The 16,634-nt window shown below is 55.8% G+C and overlaps 7 protein-coding genes across 7 annotated transcripts; 2 read left to right on the forward strand and 5 right to left on the reverse strand.

The window, feature by feature from the left end:
• Positions 1 to 59: 59 nt before the first annotated feature.
• On the reverse strand, positions 60 to 4,527 carry BAUCODRAFT_494698 (uncharacterized protein). The gene is made up of 8 exons (XM_007678857.1): positions 4,145 to 4,527; positions 3,415 to 4,090; positions 2,453 to 3,342; positions 2,136 to 2,229; positions 1,598 to 1,944; positions 1,039 to 1,542; positions 770 to 986; positions 60 to 686 (listed from the first exon to the last, which is right to left on the reverse strand). The coding sequence occupies exons 1-8, from the start codon at positions 4,363 to 4,365 to the stop codon at positions 489 to 491; spliced, it is 3,147 nt and encodes a 1,048-aa protein (XP_007677047.1). The 5' UTR covers positions 4,366 to 4,527; the 3' UTR covers positions 60 to 488.
• Positions 4,528 to 6,321, reverse strand: BAUCODRAFT_494247 (uncharacterized protein). The gene is made up of 3 exons (XM_007678858.1): positions 6,046 to 6,321; positions 5,968 to 5,992; positions 4,528 to 5,911 (listed from the first exon to the last, which is right to left on the reverse strand). Exons 1-3 carry the CDS (start codon positions 6,065 to 6,067, stop codon positions 4,690 to 4,692), a joined length of 1,269 nt encoding a protein of 422 aa, XP_007677048.1. The 5' UTR covers positions 6,068 to 6,321; the 3' UTR covers positions 4,528 to 4,689.
• A 780-nt stretch (positions 6,322 to 7,101) lies between these two features.
• On the forward strand, positions 7,102 to 10,034 carry BAUCODRAFT_71539 (glycosyltransferase family 20 protein; the record flags this gene model as incomplete). Its single annotated transcript, XM_007678790.1, has 3 exons — positions 7,102 to 7,305; positions 7,351 to 9,760; positions 9,820 to 10,034. The coding sequence occupies 3 exons, from the start codon at positions 7,102 to 7,104 to the stop codon at positions 10,032 to 10,034; spliced, it is 2,829 nt and encodes a 942-aa protein (XP_007676980.1).
• A 400-nt stretch (positions 10,035 to 10,434) lies between these two features.
• Positions 10,435 to 11,185, reverse strand: BAUCODRAFT_71157 (uncharacterized protein; the record flags this gene model as incomplete). Its single annotated transcript, XM_007678764.1, has 2 exons — positions 10,435 to 10,831; positions 10,902 to 11,185. 2 exons carry the CDS (start codon positions 11,183 to 11,185, stop codon positions 10,435 to 10,437), a joined length of 681 nt encoding a protein of 226 aa, XP_007676954.1.
• A 1,070-nt stretch (positions 11,186 to 12,255) lies between these two features.
• On the forward strand, positions 12,256 to 13,497 carry BAUCODRAFT_122885 (uncharacterized protein; the record flags this gene model as incomplete). The annotated part of the gene is made up of 1 exon (XM_007678859.1): positions 12,256 to 13,497. The coding sequence occupies one exon, from the start codon at positions 12,256 to 12,258 to the stop codon at positions 13,495 to 13,497; it is 1,242 nt and encodes a 413-aa protein (XP_007677049.1).
• A 467-nt stretch (positions 13,498 to 13,964) lies between these two features.
• On the reverse strand, positions 13,965 to 14,138 carry BAUCODRAFT_43729 (uncharacterized protein; the record flags this gene model as incomplete). Its single annotated transcript, XM_007678700.1, has 1 exon — positions 13,965 to 14,138. A coding segment is annotated over one exon (174 nt), but the record flags the coding sequence as incomplete, so codon positions are not given.
• Positions 14,139 to 14,923: 785 nt separating this feature from the next.
• BAUCODRAFT_494277 (uncharacterized protein) lies at positions 14,924 to 15,968 on the reverse strand. Its single transcript, XM_007678860.1, has one exon. It carries the CDS (start codon positions 15,770 to 15,772, stop codon positions 15,203 to 15,205), a length of 570 nt encoding a protein of 189 aa, XP_007677050.1. The 5' UTR covers positions 15,773 to 15,968; the 3' UTR covers positions 14,924 to 15,202.
• Between the last annotated feature and the right edge of the window lie 666 nt (positions 15,969 to 16,634).

Consider the following 16,634-nt stretch of genomic DNA (forward strand, 5'->3'; position numbering starts at 1 on the left):
GTATAGACAGTGCAGATATACGATGTTCGGCGAGTGAGTTCCGTTGGTTGGATGAATCGGCTTAAGCTGCCGTTACTATTACACTAGCTCTGTATCGGAACAATGGGCATGGGCGCTGTATTGCGCGGAAACTGCCACTATGCTGGGTTGTGAACGGCGCTACTCAAGCGACCTGGAGGCTGCAGGCCAACTTGCCAACTAACAAGACGCCGCCAACAATAATAAGTTAGCGGGTGCTGATGAGTCCTTCAGCGCTCAGCTCATCAGCCAGCCGTATAAGTGGCATGCGCAATGTGGAGCCTTGCTCCGAAACAGCCTAGCGCGTCTGCGTGCGTGGGCAGCGTGGCCCCTTTCAATGCCTTGGTATCTTCTTGGCTGTGCGAAACCCGCTCGGCTTCGCTTCTGAAACGGCCACGAAGCGACGGAAGCCTCATCTTACCGACGTCTCGAGCGTCGAGTGGATGTACTCGTACTCTGCGATGATCTTCTCACGCCTTACTGCTCTCGAGTTTGCGTCGGATCAGCTCCTGCAGCATCAACAACTCCTTCCGCTGCTCCGCAGACAGCTGATCAGTTTGGTCAGAATTTGGGGGCGAAGGTGGTATAGCAGAAGACTGTTTGGCCTTAGCCGCGACAGCATCTTCAGCCGCGCGGTACTCGTCGACGACTTCCGTGGGCGCTTCTGCCTGTAAAGGTGGCGAAAATGGTTAGCTTCATGCTGACGTCACCATGGCTTAGTGGTAAGTGTAGGGAGGTTGGGCAAACTTACGATCAGCGCCACGACTAGATTCTCAACTTGGTCATTGCCCAGCTCGAGGTCATTGTTTGCGCTTGCGAACTGCGCGAGGGTGAGCGCGGTTTGCTTCTCGGCGAAGGAACGGCGGAGGAAGTTGGCTTGGTGGAGGGCGCTTGGAGCGTCGGTGAGACGGGCGCGCTTGTATTCCCGTTCGATGCGTAACGCTTCTTCGAGCTCTTCGATGCGGTTGCTATGATGTATGGTCAATGTAAGTTCAAACATGGAGTGTCATCGATACCTACTTCTTGACTTTGTCAATGAAGTCGAGCTTGATGCCGGTGGCGGGCATGCGGTAAACGACGCCTTCTTCTTGCGCATCCTCATCGTAGAACTCGGAATCAGTGTCGTCAGTCTCGTCCTCGGCAACATCGACAACGCCATGATTGTTGAAGCCGCGCTTGAGCGAAGTGTCGACCACTTTGGCGTTCCTCGGCCGTCGTACGTGCACTCTCCGGCGTGGTGCAAGCAATGAAGTCGGCACGTTGCGCAGCTCGTGGTCGGCGTGCAATGGGCACATCCAGTCATGCAACTTCTTGCCATCCCAGCTTCGTGCTGGGGGATTGGCAAGCGGCGGGTCAAGACAGTCGAGGTGCCAGTTGTTGACGCAGTAGTCGCATGAAATAATTTGCCGCGGCGGTTGGCCTTGCGACATCGACGTCTTTCCGCAGCTGTAGCAGATCACGGTGTTCCCTTTGCCATCCTTCAGCTTGTAGTAATCTGGCAGTTCATCGTAGCCAGCGCGGTTTCTATCGCTTTCTGTCAGCAAGCGCAACAAGCTTTGAGTTAAGTGGCGTGACGTACCTCGTCTTCGCGTGGACCGCCTCGACAAAGTCGCCGTTCCTGCCAGTCTGTACAGCATCGTAGTAGTTCCTAATGGACTCCGGTAATGAAAAATTGGATGGGTTGCGCTTCTTCAGAACGCTGAGGAGTGGCGCAAACAGCCCCCGCTGGGGCTTCTCGTTCGTGTCGGAAGTGACCGGTCGCCTCGCCACACAAACGAAGCAGTACCACGGCTCGTTTAATTCACTCGCATCCTCGTTGAGCGGCGGATCCAAGCAGGTGAAGTGGAAAGAACGGTCGCAGCCATCGCAGCAGAGTAAGTAGCCGCTGCCGCCACAAGCAGCGCAAAAGTCGTTGTTTTCGGATTGCTGTTCGGCGCTGATCAGTGCTTGTTCCTTCTTCGAAATGATCGTAACAGAATCGATGGGGGATGATTGTTTCTCGGGCGAGATATGCATATGTCGTAAAATGTGCTGGTGCTGGTAATGTTGTGATGGGAAGATTGTTGTGGAAGCGGGAAAACGGGGAATTTTAGCGTGCAGGCAGCGCGTTGTCTTACCTCTTCATTGTCATCGTCCCCGATTGGGCTTTCCCTTCCTGCGCCACCTGCGCCTGACAACCCACCATAGCCTGTCGACTGCTTCTTCTCGGGTCTGTGGACAGTGTCAGCGTTTAGTGCTCGCCTCATCATTCCGTGAGATGGTAGGTTCGTTGGACTCAAACCCCGCACGCGAGCGAAGAAGTTGCACAGAGCGAGGCACAAGGCACTCCATAAGCAAACACTTTCCGCCTCGGACAATGAGTGCAGACTTGCCCAACATTTGGTTTGCGGACAGTTTGTGCCATCTGTAGGTGATGAGAAGGGTAGGAACTTACGATGTCTTTGTCTTGGCCCTCTTCCCAGGCGGTTTCGGTGGCACTTTCAAGACTGGCGGCGTGCTCAGTCTTGATGACGGCGGTGAGAGATCCGACAGCGGCGAGTCTGGTTCTGCGGATGGTTGTCGACTGCCTCTGAGGCTGCGAGCCGGGCTGCCGTTCGGCGGGCGAGAGACAGACGGTGGCACCAACGAGCCGCCATTTGCACGCGTGGCACGAGTTTGACTCTGCTGTGGCTTCGATGCTTGCCGCACGTCGCTTTCCTCATAGGGTACGTCGCGAGTGATGGATTGGTTCAGCTTCTGCTTCTTTGCGGCGATTGTCCGCTCACGTTCTTCATCATTTATGTCCGCTTCGGCAGATGAGCGCTTGAGTTGTTTGCGGTCTGGTGCAGCTAGCGTGCCTCGTTCGGCAGCGTGGTTTTTGCTTGGGATGCCGTTTGAGCGTGACGAGCGGCCCTTTGATGCTTCGGCGGCAGGGTGGTCAGGCTCGGGTTCGGATGTCAGGTCGGTGAGCTCAGATTCTTCGCTCTTGGGTCGAGTACGACCATGTGTCGGCGAGTGGTCCATTGTGACAGATCGTCGACGGTCTTTGGAGTCTTTTGCCGGACCTTTCAACTTCAGGGACAGCTTTGATTTGGATGCTTCAGGTGGTTGTTCAGTAGATGGAATGGCAGTCGAAGGTGCGTCAGTAGCTTGCATTGTAGCTGGCGTGGATGTGACTTTGGGCGATGTGAGCTTTGGTGGTGAACGCAGGGGCGCTGCTTGCGCGCCGTTTGCGCCTCCAGCAGCCGGCTGCTTCCGAGCCTGCTTTTCCTCTTTGCGCTTCTGATTCTTCTCTATTCTGAGCTGATCCTTGGCCTGTTTCACGTACTCTTGGAACTCATTGGTCTGTTCCGGAGTCGCTGTTTGTGTGAGAATGACCTCGAGTAGATTAGTGAGGTGCATGTTGTTCAGGCTGACCTCCCAAATTCTCTGCACGGCCGCAGCTAAGTCAGGCTTGTTTGCCTCCACAGCGCGAGCAATGGCAGAGTCTACCACAGACTTCAACTTTGCTGCATCGTACTTTCGCGTCGCGCCACTTGGAAGTTTGTCTCCAACACGGATGTTGGCGGGAGTGATCTCCTTCCTCCGCTTACGTCGTTGCGTGGGTGGCGTGGCTGTCGAAGTCTCCTTCTTCTTAGCCATAGGCGCGTACTCTGCATCTCTCACATCGTCTATAACGACCGCTGGCACCGCTGGTACGTCCGGTGGAACGGTCGTTGCGGTCTGTGGTACCGGAGTGCCTTCCGGCGTGGCCTGACCGTCTGCACTCACTGCGGCAGAGCTTCGCCCCATGACCGACTTCCGTGGTGCCTCAGACCTGACCCTACCCTTCACCTTCGCAGACGGTACCTCGCCCAAGGGTTGCATGTGCTCCACAACGCCATAAGGCGCGCCGTTGTGGTCCTGGTACGATGGCCGCGTCGCGACGGGAGGCTCAACCCACTGACCCATGGCTGGCTTGCCCTTCGTCTTCTCCATGTGCACGTCCTTGACTTGATGGCCTTGTCTCGTCTGTTCGGCTTCAGGTACGTTCCGTCGAAGTCGCGGCGTTTCCGTAGAGTCTCGGCCAGGCATCGAGGGGAGCAGAGCGCCGCTGCATGATTTCGTTAGCACATGACTCCGTCACATTATGTAGAGCATTACACACCCAGGGCGATGCTGTTTCGAACACAAACGTTTCGCTAGAGTACAAGCGCGAAATGTTCGGATGAAACAAAACACAATGCGCGTCAGTGAGAAGAGTGTAGGAAGCGTGATGAAAGGTGCGCCAAACGCCAAGACGCGCAACCACCCTATCTTATTGAACCGTCCGCCACAACAAGGCAGCAGTGGTAATGCTTTTGATATAACTATGATCCACGCTCGCATCTGTCAACGTCATGCTATCGAGGAACGGCAATGCTCTTGAAATGCTTTTGGGAGCTGTAATTCGTGCCTGTCTGAACAGGCAACAACTGCCCCTTTTTCCGACGAGCTGGTATGCTTTCGGCTCTATGGCACTATCGAAGAACTTCAGCTTTGATACAGCATTCTAGACGTGCTTGCCGCACGACTTCTACAGCTGCGTCGAAGCCATGCTCATATGGCGCTCGCGATTAAGCCTGTGCCGGTGCCATTTCGGAGCCTGAGTGGCACGTCAACTGAGCAATGGCGGGGGGTCGAAGCCAACCTGCGCAGACTGCCAGCATAGCCTTAGTCGTCATCCTCATCGTCGTCGTCGTCGTCGTCGTCCTCATCATCTTCCTCCTCGTCCGGCTTCTGAGCTGCTGCCTTTTTAGCCGGCTTCTTCTTCTTCTTCTTGTTCTTCTTCTTATCGCTCGGCGGCTTGGCCAGTGTCGTTTCGAGAATCTTCAGTATCTCCTCATCGGTGATCTTCTTGTCCGACTTATATTGATCGAGGTTCGGTTGTGGTGGGGCTGCTAATCGCTGGACGCCGTTCTTGGTGATTGCTACGGTTGTGAACAACCTGCTAACAGGCTCACCATCTGAAGAACCGATGACTTCGTACTGCCGTACAACGCCACCTCGAACACATTCAACGATACCAACCTTACCCGCTCTCTCATCGTCAAGCTGCCGTAAGCTGAACGGGAAGGTGCCGAACCTCTTCTGGATCTCTGATAGCGTCGCTCTCGAACTCGGTCGTTTCAGGCCGTACGTGGTTGTTGTCCGGCGGTGCAGTGTGGGCCGATTCGGCAGAGTCTTCACCTTGCCGCTCCCTAGAGCGACACCCATCTCGACACCCCAGACCTCGCCGACTTCTGCAAGCCCCTCACCCTTCATGCCTTCGCTCGGCGCGAGGATGATCTTCTTCTTGTCTTCAATCTCGTTGCGGCCAAACAGCCAGCAAGTCGTGTTCTCCACCAGGTTGCAATTGTAGCTTTTCACGAGCTTCTCCAGCAATGACGTGATCTTTGACTGGCTGTATGGCTTTATCGCTTGCGCCTTCTTCTTCTCTTCCTCCGTGCCAGTAGCTAACAGTCCAGGCGGCATCATCATTCTCAGTAGGAGCTCATTCGCATAATGTGTTGCGAGCATCAAGTCTGCCGCACGCCCAGTGACTTCTGCGCCCGCACCCACAATCACAGTATCGCACACGATGGCGCCGAGGCCGTCTATTTGTGCGCCTAGCTGTATCTTTACCACCTCAGCTCCCTTTAGTTCCGTGCCCGCCTCCTCAGCGTCTGACACCAAAGGCGTGTATGGCGTGACATATGTGCTTGGCGATACCGTGCATGGGTGGCCTACGCCTTTCGAGACTTTCTTGCCCTTGTAAACTTTGGCCACTTCATCGTTGAGCAGTTTGTCGCCTTTTTGGCAAATCTCGAGGATCTTGGCGCCCTCAACGCACCATTTGCGGACCTCATCGAGCACTTTCTGTGAGATCTGCGCTGCAGTCTTGTACTTCGTCAAGCTATTTTCATGTCAGCGAAAGTGACTCGGTCAATGCTACTTCTGGTAAGTGCCCACGTGTCCGGGTTCGCGAGGGAGTAGTCTGGCAGGTAAAGTCAGTAGCTGTTCGAGAACAGGCTCGCTCATGTCACTTACCGGTGGGCGCCTCGTCCGCCATGTCTGCGCGCCGTGGATTGTCTTTGGCAGCGTAGATTGGGCAATGTTGTTAATGGTATCAGCAAAACTCTGCTTGAGCTTGCGTTTCACCAGTTTGTTTGGAAGTCAATTCTGCGTGTGGGAGACTGCGGGGCAACTGGTCCGAACCCCACCATGATGCTGTGCGACTCGACTCGAAATGAATGCATTCTACTTTTGAGCACTGGTCCACCCGTTGACTTCTAAGTTCAGATGCCTTGATCTCAAAGTTGAGCGGCTGATGGCCCTATTGACCGAGAAGCCTTGCAGCATAACCGCAAGATCTCGCGACGGGCAGTTTGTTACCCTTTACGACACAGGGGATCGATTGCAAACAATCTGAACACACACATCTACCCGGAGGGGCGGAGGATGTTGCCATGAACGTAGATGCTTTTCGGTATCGCGATCAGGCCATCAAGCTCCTACTCGTTCGGCTCAATGCCTCGTAGGGCCTTCCTAAGACCTAGAGTTCAGGTCAGTTGTCGGAATTATATGTGAAGACCGTTGCATATGCGCCGGAAGGCTTGACGGAAGAAGCGCGCCGTGCCGATGGCTACGAACTTGGTCTGCATTGAAGTCAGTGTGACGCTGATCGTTCCACGTGCCTTGAAATTTCGCGGGACGAAGCTGGCAGTCCTGCTGGAGAGGCAGCAGGGTCTTCGTGTTTGCGAACGGCTCGAAGAGTAGTCGTTCTGTGGAGCTGCCGTTCGGAGAGAGTTCGTGAACTTCCATTGTTGGCTGACTTGCCCATCAGCAAACACGGCAAGAGCTCCCAAGCTCCTATTGGACGATCTGCTTGGAACCTTCGTGAGTGCCTTCCTCATCCGCACATGTCCCAAACGCAAAAGTCAAGTTTCACGCTTCGCCGTTCTCAACATAACCCACAATATCCTTACACACCCGTTGGCCGTCCGTTGCTGTCTGCCTGGCTGCCATTTCTGCTCTATCTGGATGTGAGACTTGTTGCTCTTGTTGACGAGAGGCTAACCGTCATTCTCAGGCACCAGGGCAATCATGTCCAAGGAAGAGCGGCCACAGCCGCAGCGGCAAACGACAATGAACCCTGCCCACAACGAGGCTAACACAAGCATACCAGTCACGCCCGGCATCACCGATGCCGCCTACATCGACCAGAACCCCTTCTCAAAGGACTTCAGCGAGTCGTTACCGGCGTTCGATGCTTCCGCAGGCACGAGTGGCCCGCAATGGAACTCCAACGTGACGAACCCGAAGGATGGCCCAGGTGAGGGCCAGAGGCCCGAGGGGCCACCCGATGGCGGATCGGGCGACGACCTGCTCCGTAGCATGAGTGATTCCACTCGCGCCCAGTATCCCGACCTTGCCGATGTCGACCCCAGAAGCACCCATCCCGGCCTGAACCTCAGTGGCCACATTATTAGTGCGACGTTCTGTGTACCATACAAGATCGCCTATGCACCCGGTGCCGAATGGGAGCTCCACTCTCGGAGAGGTACTTCTGCATTGTTCGATTCGTTCTCCTACCTTGCCTCGACCGAGTCACCATGGAATCACACTCTCGTCGGCTGGACAGGTGAAATTAACCTCGCGCCACCCAAGAACAGTGCGATGTCGAATGGTGTGGCAAACTCATCACTCCACGCGCATCCGATCAACAAAGCGTCGGCACCCATCCCGCTTGACACGAAGCACTCACCAAAAGATCAGCAGGAGCCCACGGAGCTTCGCATTCCTCCAGAGGAGCGTAGGCGCTTGGAGGTGCAGCTTGAGCGTGACCACGGCGGTCGAGTGTGTCCGGTTTGGCTGCCTGATTCCGTAGATGATGACGAGGTCTTCACGCTGAAGAACCAGCAACAATGGAGACGGTACGCCGAACATGAGCTCTTCACACTGTTTCACTACAAGACAAACGAACCCGCAGATGGTCGCGCACTTCGCAAGGCCTGGGCAGACTACTACCGCTTGAACACGGCATTCGCGGACGCCATCATGAGCGTGTTCAAGCCGGGCGATATCGTCCTAGTGCACGACTACCATCTGTTGCTCCTGCCAAACATGCTCCGCCAGAGAGTGTCCACAATATACGTGGGCTTCTTCTTGCACGTCCCATTCCCCAGTAGCGAGTACTACCGCTGCCTGACGCGGAGAAAGGAGGTGCTCGAAGGCATGCTCGGCGCCAACATGATCGGTTTCCAGGCCTACGCATACTCACGCCACTTCTCTTCGTGCTGTACCCGTATACTAGGCTTCGACTCGTCCTCCGCTGGCGTTGACGCCTTCGGCACGCATATTGCTGTGGACGTCTTTCCGATTGGCATCAACGCGGGCTCTGCACTGCTGTCAGCGTTCGAGTCACCAGAGGTTGAGAAGAAAGTGAAGGCGCTGAAGGAGTTGTATGCCGGCAAGCTGATCATAGTTGGTCGCGACCGCCTAGACTCTGTCAGAGGCGTCGCGCAGAAGCTGCAAGCATTTGAGATTTTCCTCGAGAGACATCCAGCGATGCGCGACAAGGTAGTGCTGATCCAAGTCACAAGTCCAACTAGTATCGAAGACCAATCAGATGGGATCGACAAGACGGCGAACAAGATTTCTGACCTCGTTTCTCGGATCAACGGCGAATACGGCTCGCTCAGCTTCACGCCAGTTCAGCACTACCCGCAGTATCTTCCGAAGGAGGAGTACTTCGCGCTGCTACGCATTGCCGATTTAGGTTTGATCACGAGCGTTCGTGATGGTATGAACACTACCGCGCTCGAATACGTAGTATGCCAGCGTGACAATCACGGTCCACTCATCATCTCCGAGTTCTCAGGCACCGCCGGAAGCCTCGGTGACGCACTCCACATCAACCCATGGGACCTTAGCGGCACAGCGGACGCCATCAACATCGCCCTCACTATGACAGACGAAGAAAAGCGCGTTGCTCACGCCCAGCTGTACAACCAAGTCACGCGTAATACCGTGCAGGCTTGGACTTCCAACTACCTCAAGCGCCTTCTCACCAATCTCTCCTCCTTCGATCAATCCTCCGCCACACCACTCCTCGATCGCGCCAAACTCCTCCAGCAATACCGCAACTCCTCTCGGCGCCTCTTCATGTTCGACTACGACGGCACCCTCACCCCAATCGTGAAAGACCCACAAGCAGCCATCCCCTCCGACCGCGTCATCCGCACCCTCAAAGCCCTCGCCTCCGACCCCAACAACGCCGTCTGGATCATCTCCGGCCGCGACCAGGCCTTCCTCGACGAGTGGATGGGCCACATACCCGAGCTCGGCCTCTCCGCCGAACACGGCAGCTTCATGCGCCACCCTAACACCGCCAACTGGGAGAACCTGACCGAGACTTTCGACATGAGCTGGCAGTCGAAGGTGCTAGAAGTATTCGAATACTACACCAGCAAGACTCCCGGCGCGTTTGTTGAGCGAAAGAAAATCGCCTTGACGTGGCATTACCGCCGCGCGGAGCAGGAGAATGCTAAGGTCATGGTGCGTGAGTGCCAGAAGAATTTGGAGCAGACGGTGGCGAAGACGTATGATGTGGAGGTTATGACGGGGAAGGCGAATTTGGAGGTGAGACCGAGGTTTGTGAACAAGGGGGAGATTGCGAAGAAATTGGTCAAGGCTTATGGGTCGGCGACGCATCATATGCCAGACTTTGTGTTGTGTCTGGGTGATGACTTTACGGATGAAGGTACGCTCAATCACCTGCACTTCACGCGACCTGTGAGCTGACCACTTTTGTTAACGCAGATATGTTCCGTTCCCTGAACGCATCGAAGCTAAACCGCGACCACGTCTTCGCCGTGACGGTCGGCGCATCGAACAAGCAGACGCTGGCGCAGTGGCATCTACTTGAACCCGCCGACGTCATCTCCGCAGTGGCGTTGCTGAACGGGCAGAGCGATAGCGGAAACGTCGGGGCGATCGCTGTCGTTGATGGCGGTGTCCCGGAGTCAAGGTTGTGAGACTCTGTAGCAATCCCGCCCGTCAGAGAAATGGGTTTGAGCGTGGAGTTTCCCGGCGAAAGACCGGGGGGATAGTATACACGAGTGGATGGCGAATGTGCTTTGAGCAAGAGCTTGCGCACAAGTATAGAATAGAGCATCAACATAGCCCACCTATCGCGCGTCTATGGCGCAACAGAAGGCTTGTTGCATTGTGCTCTTCAAAGCATCAGTCGCGGCCTACCAAAGTCTACCGAGAACACCTTGTAAGCAGATCGAACCGAACGTCGCCACGAAGGCCCTGTGCAACGGATGTCATAACTATGTTCGGCTTGTGCACACTTCTAGACAGTCTTGCGTACACATGCCAAACGCCATTCCCATGCTCCCCACAAACCCAGTAAAACACACCGCTTCCTCGCTATCTGTACGGCGCATCCGCCCTCGCCACCGCCGCCAACTCCGGCTCCCACTTATCCCCATTCGCCAACAACTTCTCCTTGTTATACAACAACTCCTCCCGCGTCTCCATCGCATACTCGGCATTCGGTCCCTCCACAATCGCATCCACGGGACAACTTTCCTGGCAGAGACCGCAGTAGATGCACTTGGTCATGTCGAGATCGTAACGCGTTGTGCGACGGGAGCCGTCCTCGCGTTCTTCGGCTTCGATGGTAATGGCTTGGGCGGGACAGATGGCTTCGCAGAGTTTGCACGCGATGCAGCGTTCTTCGCCTGTAGGGTAGCGGCGCAGGGCGTGCTCGCCGCGGAAGCGGGGGGAGATGGGACCTTTTTCGAAGGGGTAGTAGATCGTGTAACTATATCACAAGCGTTCTTCGTCAGTGGACCATTGCTAGGAGCGTTGCTGGTAGTGTAGGCGGGACGTACGGAGGCCGGAAGAACTGCTCCAGTACCACGTACATCCCTCTCAGCATCTCGGTGAGGAGGAAGTACTGGCCCGCTTGATCCCAGATGCTCTGCTTGTTCTCATTCCAGCGGTCCGGCCGAGGCAGGCGGAAGTTCTGGGGTGGCGCACCGGTGCCGGATACTGGTCGAGCGGCGGTGGTGGAGAAGGCGTGCTGGGAGGCGAAGGATGTGCGGGCGGCGGTCTGGAGGAGCGAAGTCGCTGGACGTGCACGCGCGAGCGCTGTTAGCGCTCTTGGTGAGGACATGATGGGGCCTCCTTAAAGGTGTAGTGGCGACTCTCCACGACAGACGATGTGGTAGGTGTTTGAGTGGCCAATGGCGAAGTGAAAGCCATGACTTGCTAGCGTGCGGGTGTTTCCGTTCGAATTGAACGCCCGCAACCTCTTCGACATTGATATGAACAGGTGAGTGGCATTGGAAGCGCCTGCCGCTCATGCAAACCTCTCGCCTGGCTGTGCGACGGTCGTGCAGAGCCCACAATGCCTACAATGTCGCATGTGCCCTCTCTTCTGCCTTCTGCACGGAGACAAGACTTCGGAGGCCAGCGGAGACGGAGCAGGAGTTCTCGAGGGCTGCGCATGGCGCTTATACCGACTATCACACCATAAGCGAGCGGCTCAATACCGGCGACAATGTACGAGATGGCAAGACATCGCCAGGACGCGGCGGTCTGTCGACAAGAAGTGTGTCGACCCAGCATTTCGACCTCGCTACTCGCCAAGCCATCTTTGAACGTGACCTGAGGCAGACGCAGAACGAGGAGAGCTCTCACCAGTTCGACAGCCCCGGTGATGTTGAGGACGACGCCGCCACATTTGCGCCGGCAACGGGCGTGAAGAGGTCTCGAGCACGGGAGAAGCGTTTTGGAGTCCGCTCACTTCGCCCAACGTCAAGGGCAGAGCCTTCCCTGTCTGCTTCGCCTTTCGGTCGGAAACACAACAGAGCAGAGAATGTACATCGAGAGCATGTCTCGTCACCTTCGGAGACCCCCGCGGACGAGGTGTCGACCGCACCGACGATTGTATCTGGTTTACCCCAGACGCGTGATGGAAGGCGACGATTGCCACCGTTTGATCGAGCTCACATGCACACCATTGCTGAAACTGTGCACAAATTTTCGGCCAGTCACGAGCTCGGAAACTTGTCAGAGGATGAGATTGAGCAAGCACGGCGCAATCTAGACTACACTGGACTCGCCATTAGGCCGAGGGCAAGCGCTGTGGATCCGTCAAAAGAACCGATGCCAGCACCATGGGCGGTCCTCGAAGAGAAAGCTCTGTCAAGAGTTAATGGTCCAGAAGCAAGCAGAGAAGCCATGGACATACTCACTGAAGAGCTAACCCACTTTGCAGCCTGGGCCAGACCGACGGCTGCTGAGACGGCCGCCAGAGGCTTCGTCGCGGACTACCTCCTAACCTTCCTTCGTAAACATGCCAACCGGCCCGGATTGGACATCAAAGCCGAGCTATTCGGCTCTGAAACAACCGGACTGTCTCTCCCAACCTCGGATCTCGATATACGCATCTATGACGCCTCGCAGGCAGACGAAGATCGCAGCTACGGCAAGCTCTACTCGCTGCTGGCAATGCTCGCCCGGCGTCTCCGACAAGACCACAACAACTGGACGGCCGTTACTGTCCGCCACAGCAAATTCCCCATCATCACCGCTACCCATTGCAAAACGGGCATAATCGTCCAAATCGTCAGCGCACCGTCCACCACCAACCAGCAGACCCACACGCGCCGCTACCTCGCCGAGCTGCCGCATCTCCGCGACCTTTTCCTGCTCAGCCGGGCGATGCTCGGCACGCGCGGGTTAGTCAACGTCTACGACGGCGGTATCGGCTCGTACGGGCTGCTCGTTATGCTTGTGGCGGCGCTCAAACGCCGCTCTTCCGCCAACCCGCCACCGCAAACACCCGCACAGCAACTCTTGCACTTCCTGAACTTTTACGCCCGACACAACTACATCTCCCGCGGCCTAACCGTCACCCCCGTCGGCAAAACCTTCCTCAAACACCACGATGCCACCTACCAAGCCACAGTGCAAGAACGTATCCGTGCGGCTCACCGCCGCAACGATCCAGTCCGCGCGGGACAGTGGGCCATGAGCGCGCCGAAACCGTTGCAGCCGTACTTGCTGTGTTTGCAGGACCCAGCAGATCCGACGAATGATTTGGGACGGAAGACGAATGCAATCAAGCATCTTGCTGAAAGTTTCCGGGTCGTGCATGCGATGTTGTTGGCAAGGTTGAGGGACGGATTGAAGGGGGAGGGAGTGGCGGGGAGGGAGACGTTTGTGGAGGTTGCGGTGGGGAGGCTGCATGAGGTATGGGCGGGGCGGAGGAAGCGAGTGGAGAAGTTTGGGGCGGAGGTTCTGAAGAAGAGGGAGGAGGTGGGTGGAGAGGTGCAAGTAGACGCTGCTGTGGATGCGGGTGAGGCAGGTGTGTTGAGTGCGGAGGGTGAGGAAGAGGCTGCGAGTGGCGGGCAAGAGGCTGCGCGTAGCGAGGAGGAGGAGGTGGAGGAGGAGCGGACGGAGAATGTAGTGCGGGGATGATGATGTGTTTAGGGTGAGTTGGCTTCTTCGCATGTACCATTCTTCACATCTGCACATTCGACTGTAGCGCTCTTCCGCCATTCTTTTCACGTCTTGTGTGGTTCCTCATGAGTGTGAATTGATCATCTCTACGTACACCAAGATGCAGAACATCAGTCGCTTGAACGCACAGTGTAGTCAAAACGCAAACATCCGCGCCACTGCCACGCCGTCAGGCAAAGATATGCACTCGATGGCTTTCCCACCCACTAGAGCTATACACGCAGTCACATCGTATACCCTCGAGCTTCAACAGCTCAAGTCAGACCTTCATTCGCAAACGAAGCTTCATCCAGCCCTCATGCATCATCAATGACCCCGTTCCTCCGACTTGCGAAACCTCACCAAACCTTACTCCCCCTCTTCCCACCAAGCACCTCCGTCACCTTCACGATCGAGCCTCCAAACTTCCCGCTGCTGCCGCCCAAACTGCCAAAGCTGCTCGATGACTTCGAGCTGGTGGGCGAAACGACGTTGTAAACATACTCGCCGTCGACGTATTGGGCGCCGGAGATGAAGGTTGTCCGCTTTTCGCGGCGGGTGTAGCGTTGTTCGAGGCGGTAGAGTTCGTATTTAGCCCGGAGGGATTCTAGGAGACCCATCCTGAGATGTCGTTATCGAATTTGTGGATGTGCGTGTGGGTAACAAGTGTGAGGCCAAGGCCTGTGTCGTGCTCAATTCGAGGCTTGCTGTGAGCCTGGGTTGGTTGGTAGGAAGCTGTTCGGGCACTTGAAGATGTGACAATCGACCTTCGTCTACTGATGCACTTTCTTGAATCGCCTCTGCTCTCTCCGACGTAGTATAAACGAGCGGCTGATTGACACTTCGACAACGGTTTTGTGCTATGACAACGAGTGCTGTTCGAACCGTTCCACTAGTGTACGTGTTTTGGTGATCCAGTTCCTCTTCATATGATCGATACTGAGTTAGAAAGAGACGAAAGAGAAGAGATAAGACCGGACGATTAACGAGGGACAAGATAGGAATGGGATGCTTGAATGAGAAGGTAGTATTGCCGAGCTGGCTGCAGATGGTGGAGTTCTCGAGCGCAGCCATTCCCACCGAAAGGTAACACATCCCTGTCACTCCCGCGTGGTTAGCACGTTCACTGGCGCCTTTTAGCGCAGGGGCCGCTCGTTATGGGGTAAAGGAAGAGAGAAGGCCGGGTGAATTGGAGGGCTTGTTGAAGAGGAGCAGACGTTGATGTCTAAAGACCACAATTCAGTTCGCAGCCTGGGGTGGATAGCATACACTCGAAACAAGATGTCACACGACCACTTCGTGCACTGCGTGAGTAGAGAGTGGATAACCGGAAGAGATGTTCCGTTCAGCTTCCAGAACGCTTGGCGTAGGATTGCCGCAACGCGCGATGCTGCTCCGGATAATCCTGCAGCATACTGTTCCCCGAGACGGTTGGACGTATATTAATGGTGCAGTACGTTCGACTTACTAGTGGTGCGAGGTACATGTACGTTGGCTGGTATTTTCGACGTCGCGAGAGGTGACTTCGAGGCATTTCGTATCTGTTTCTGTCGTGTGGTTGCTAACATTAAGTTTCGCCTGTCCTTTCACCTTCCCGTGCGCTGAAGGCTGATATAAGCAGTAAAGAAGATCATACTCACCGCGCAGTTTCCGCCCTGACACTGGCTAGGAAGAGAACCATAGCTTATTTGATCTGGTGCCCATCCAGCTCCATTCTCGGCCTGTCGTTGGGCATCTCATTCACACTCGCCGCGTTCGTCAGCTCATGGTAACCGCCGGATTTGTCCTGATACGAAGCTTGGCCGTAACCCTGTGGCGAGTAGAAGGGAGCCTGGTCTTGTAATCGCGGCGCCCATTGGCTGCGTTGTACAGGCTCAGCGTATGCAGCAGGAGCCTGACTGTACTGTGATGCATTGTTCTCTGGTGGAGCGGTCTCCCTAACGCCCTGCCGTTTCAGCTTACGCTGCTGAGACAGGATAACGAAGATGGCGCCAATCAGTGCCAGGAGTAAAGGCGCACCCGCACCAACAGCGGCTCCCACAACATCGCCAACCGTGAAGATCCCGGCAGCCGACGTTGAGTTACTGGCGCAAGACGCCGTCGTGTTACTTGACGAGGAGCCGTTCGTGCTCGTCGAAACATTCACCGCAGCCGACAAATTAGTCTTAGGTGTGAAGAGCATGGCAGCTGGGACCCCAGCTTCCAGATTCTGTACCTGGCTTGAGCGCAAGATGAAATCGTTCGCGTCGGTCATCGTGAAGACCTCCGACGGCTGATTACAGGCCGTGTTGTTGAGGCCGTAGACTCATTGCCCAGTCAGAGAGTCGCACGACATCATGGGCCAGCCACCCGACGGGTTGTTGTTGAAGGCATGGCAGTACTGAGCGCAGTCAGGACCCCAGTTCTTGTCTGTACAGCTTCCGCGGGACACTACGCCATTGCCGTAACAGAGACCATTAGACATGCACCATGCGTTAGCACCGCAGCATGGCGAGTTCATCGCGGAGGAATTGCACCGGACGTCAGGCGCCTGTGTCACACCGTCTGGGTAGTAGCATTGTTGGGCCAGTACGCTGGAAAGGAGGAAACGATAAACGTGAGGGTCGTGAGTCGACATTGTGCGATGAAGACGGTACCCATCTCAAATGTGTACAGATCGCGTTGCAAGGCAGAGAGAGTACGAGGAGAGATGGAGTGTGTGGAGCCTTGTGATATTGACCGAAATCTCTAAGGCTTGCATCGGGCTGAGGCAAGGCTGCGAAGCGTGGTTGTTAGACCTCTGTAAACGTCCTCCTGGAAATAGTAGCGCAACTCCTGTGGCCTATCATGATAACCACAAATGGCGCGGAGGAGCAGGTCGATCGGTACCGACATTGTGGACATGGAGCGCTTGGGGCCATTATCTGTTTTGAGGCGCGATAGCTGACTGCGGCTGGTACGATCTTCAGAGTCGGCGAGTCGTTGGCTGATACAGTGTGATTGGCAGATTGAGCGGTTCGATGCATGCACACTGCCTGTGCAATGCAAGGCCCGTGGGGGCGATCATGGCTCGATGAAGGTACGAAACGGCACGTGACGGGACAGTTTGCTATTTCGCTGGCACGTATGACCACCAG

Source organism: Baudoinia panamericana, assembly GCF_000338955.1.
Source record: "Baudoinia panamericana UAMH 10762 unplaced genomic scaffold BAUCOscaffold_7, whole genome shotgun sequence".
NCBI classification, from domain to species: Eukaryota; Fungi; Ascomycota; class Dothideomycetes; order Mycosphaerellales; family Teratosphaeriaceae; genus Baudoinia; species Baudoinia panamericana.

Excerpts from the sequence above, each read along its gene's own strand:
- BAUCODRAFT_494247 (XM_007678858.1), bottom strand. The coding sequence starts at position 6,067 with ATGGCGGACGAGGCGCCCACCG. Across the intron at positions 5,993-6,045 it reads GGCGGACGAGGCGCCCACCG|ACTACTCCCTCGCGAACCCG; the intron begins GTAAGTGACATG and ends TTTACCTGCCAG. Across the intron at positions 5,912-5,967 it reads TCCCTCGCGAACCCGGACAC|CTTGACGAAGTACAAGACTG; the intron begins GTGGGCACTTAC and ends ACATGAAAATAG.
- BAUCODRAFT_494698 (XM_007678857.1), bottom strand. The coding sequence starts at position 4,365 with ATGCGAGCGTGGATCATAGTTATATCAAAAGCATTACCACTGCTGCCT. Across the intron at positions 2,230-2,452 it reads AGGGCCAAGACAAAGACATC|ACCCGAGAAGAAGCAGTCGA; the intron begins GTAAGTTCCTAC and ends CACTGTCCACAG. Across the intron at positions 687-769 it reads ATCTAGTCGTGGCGCTGATC|GCAGAAGCGCCCACGGAAGT; the intron begins GTAAGTTTGCCC and ends CCACCTTTACAG.
- BAUCODRAFT_494277 (XM_007678860.1), bottom strand. The coding sequence starts at position 15,772 with ATGACCGACGCGAACGATTTCATCTTGCGCTCAAGCCAGGTACAGAAT.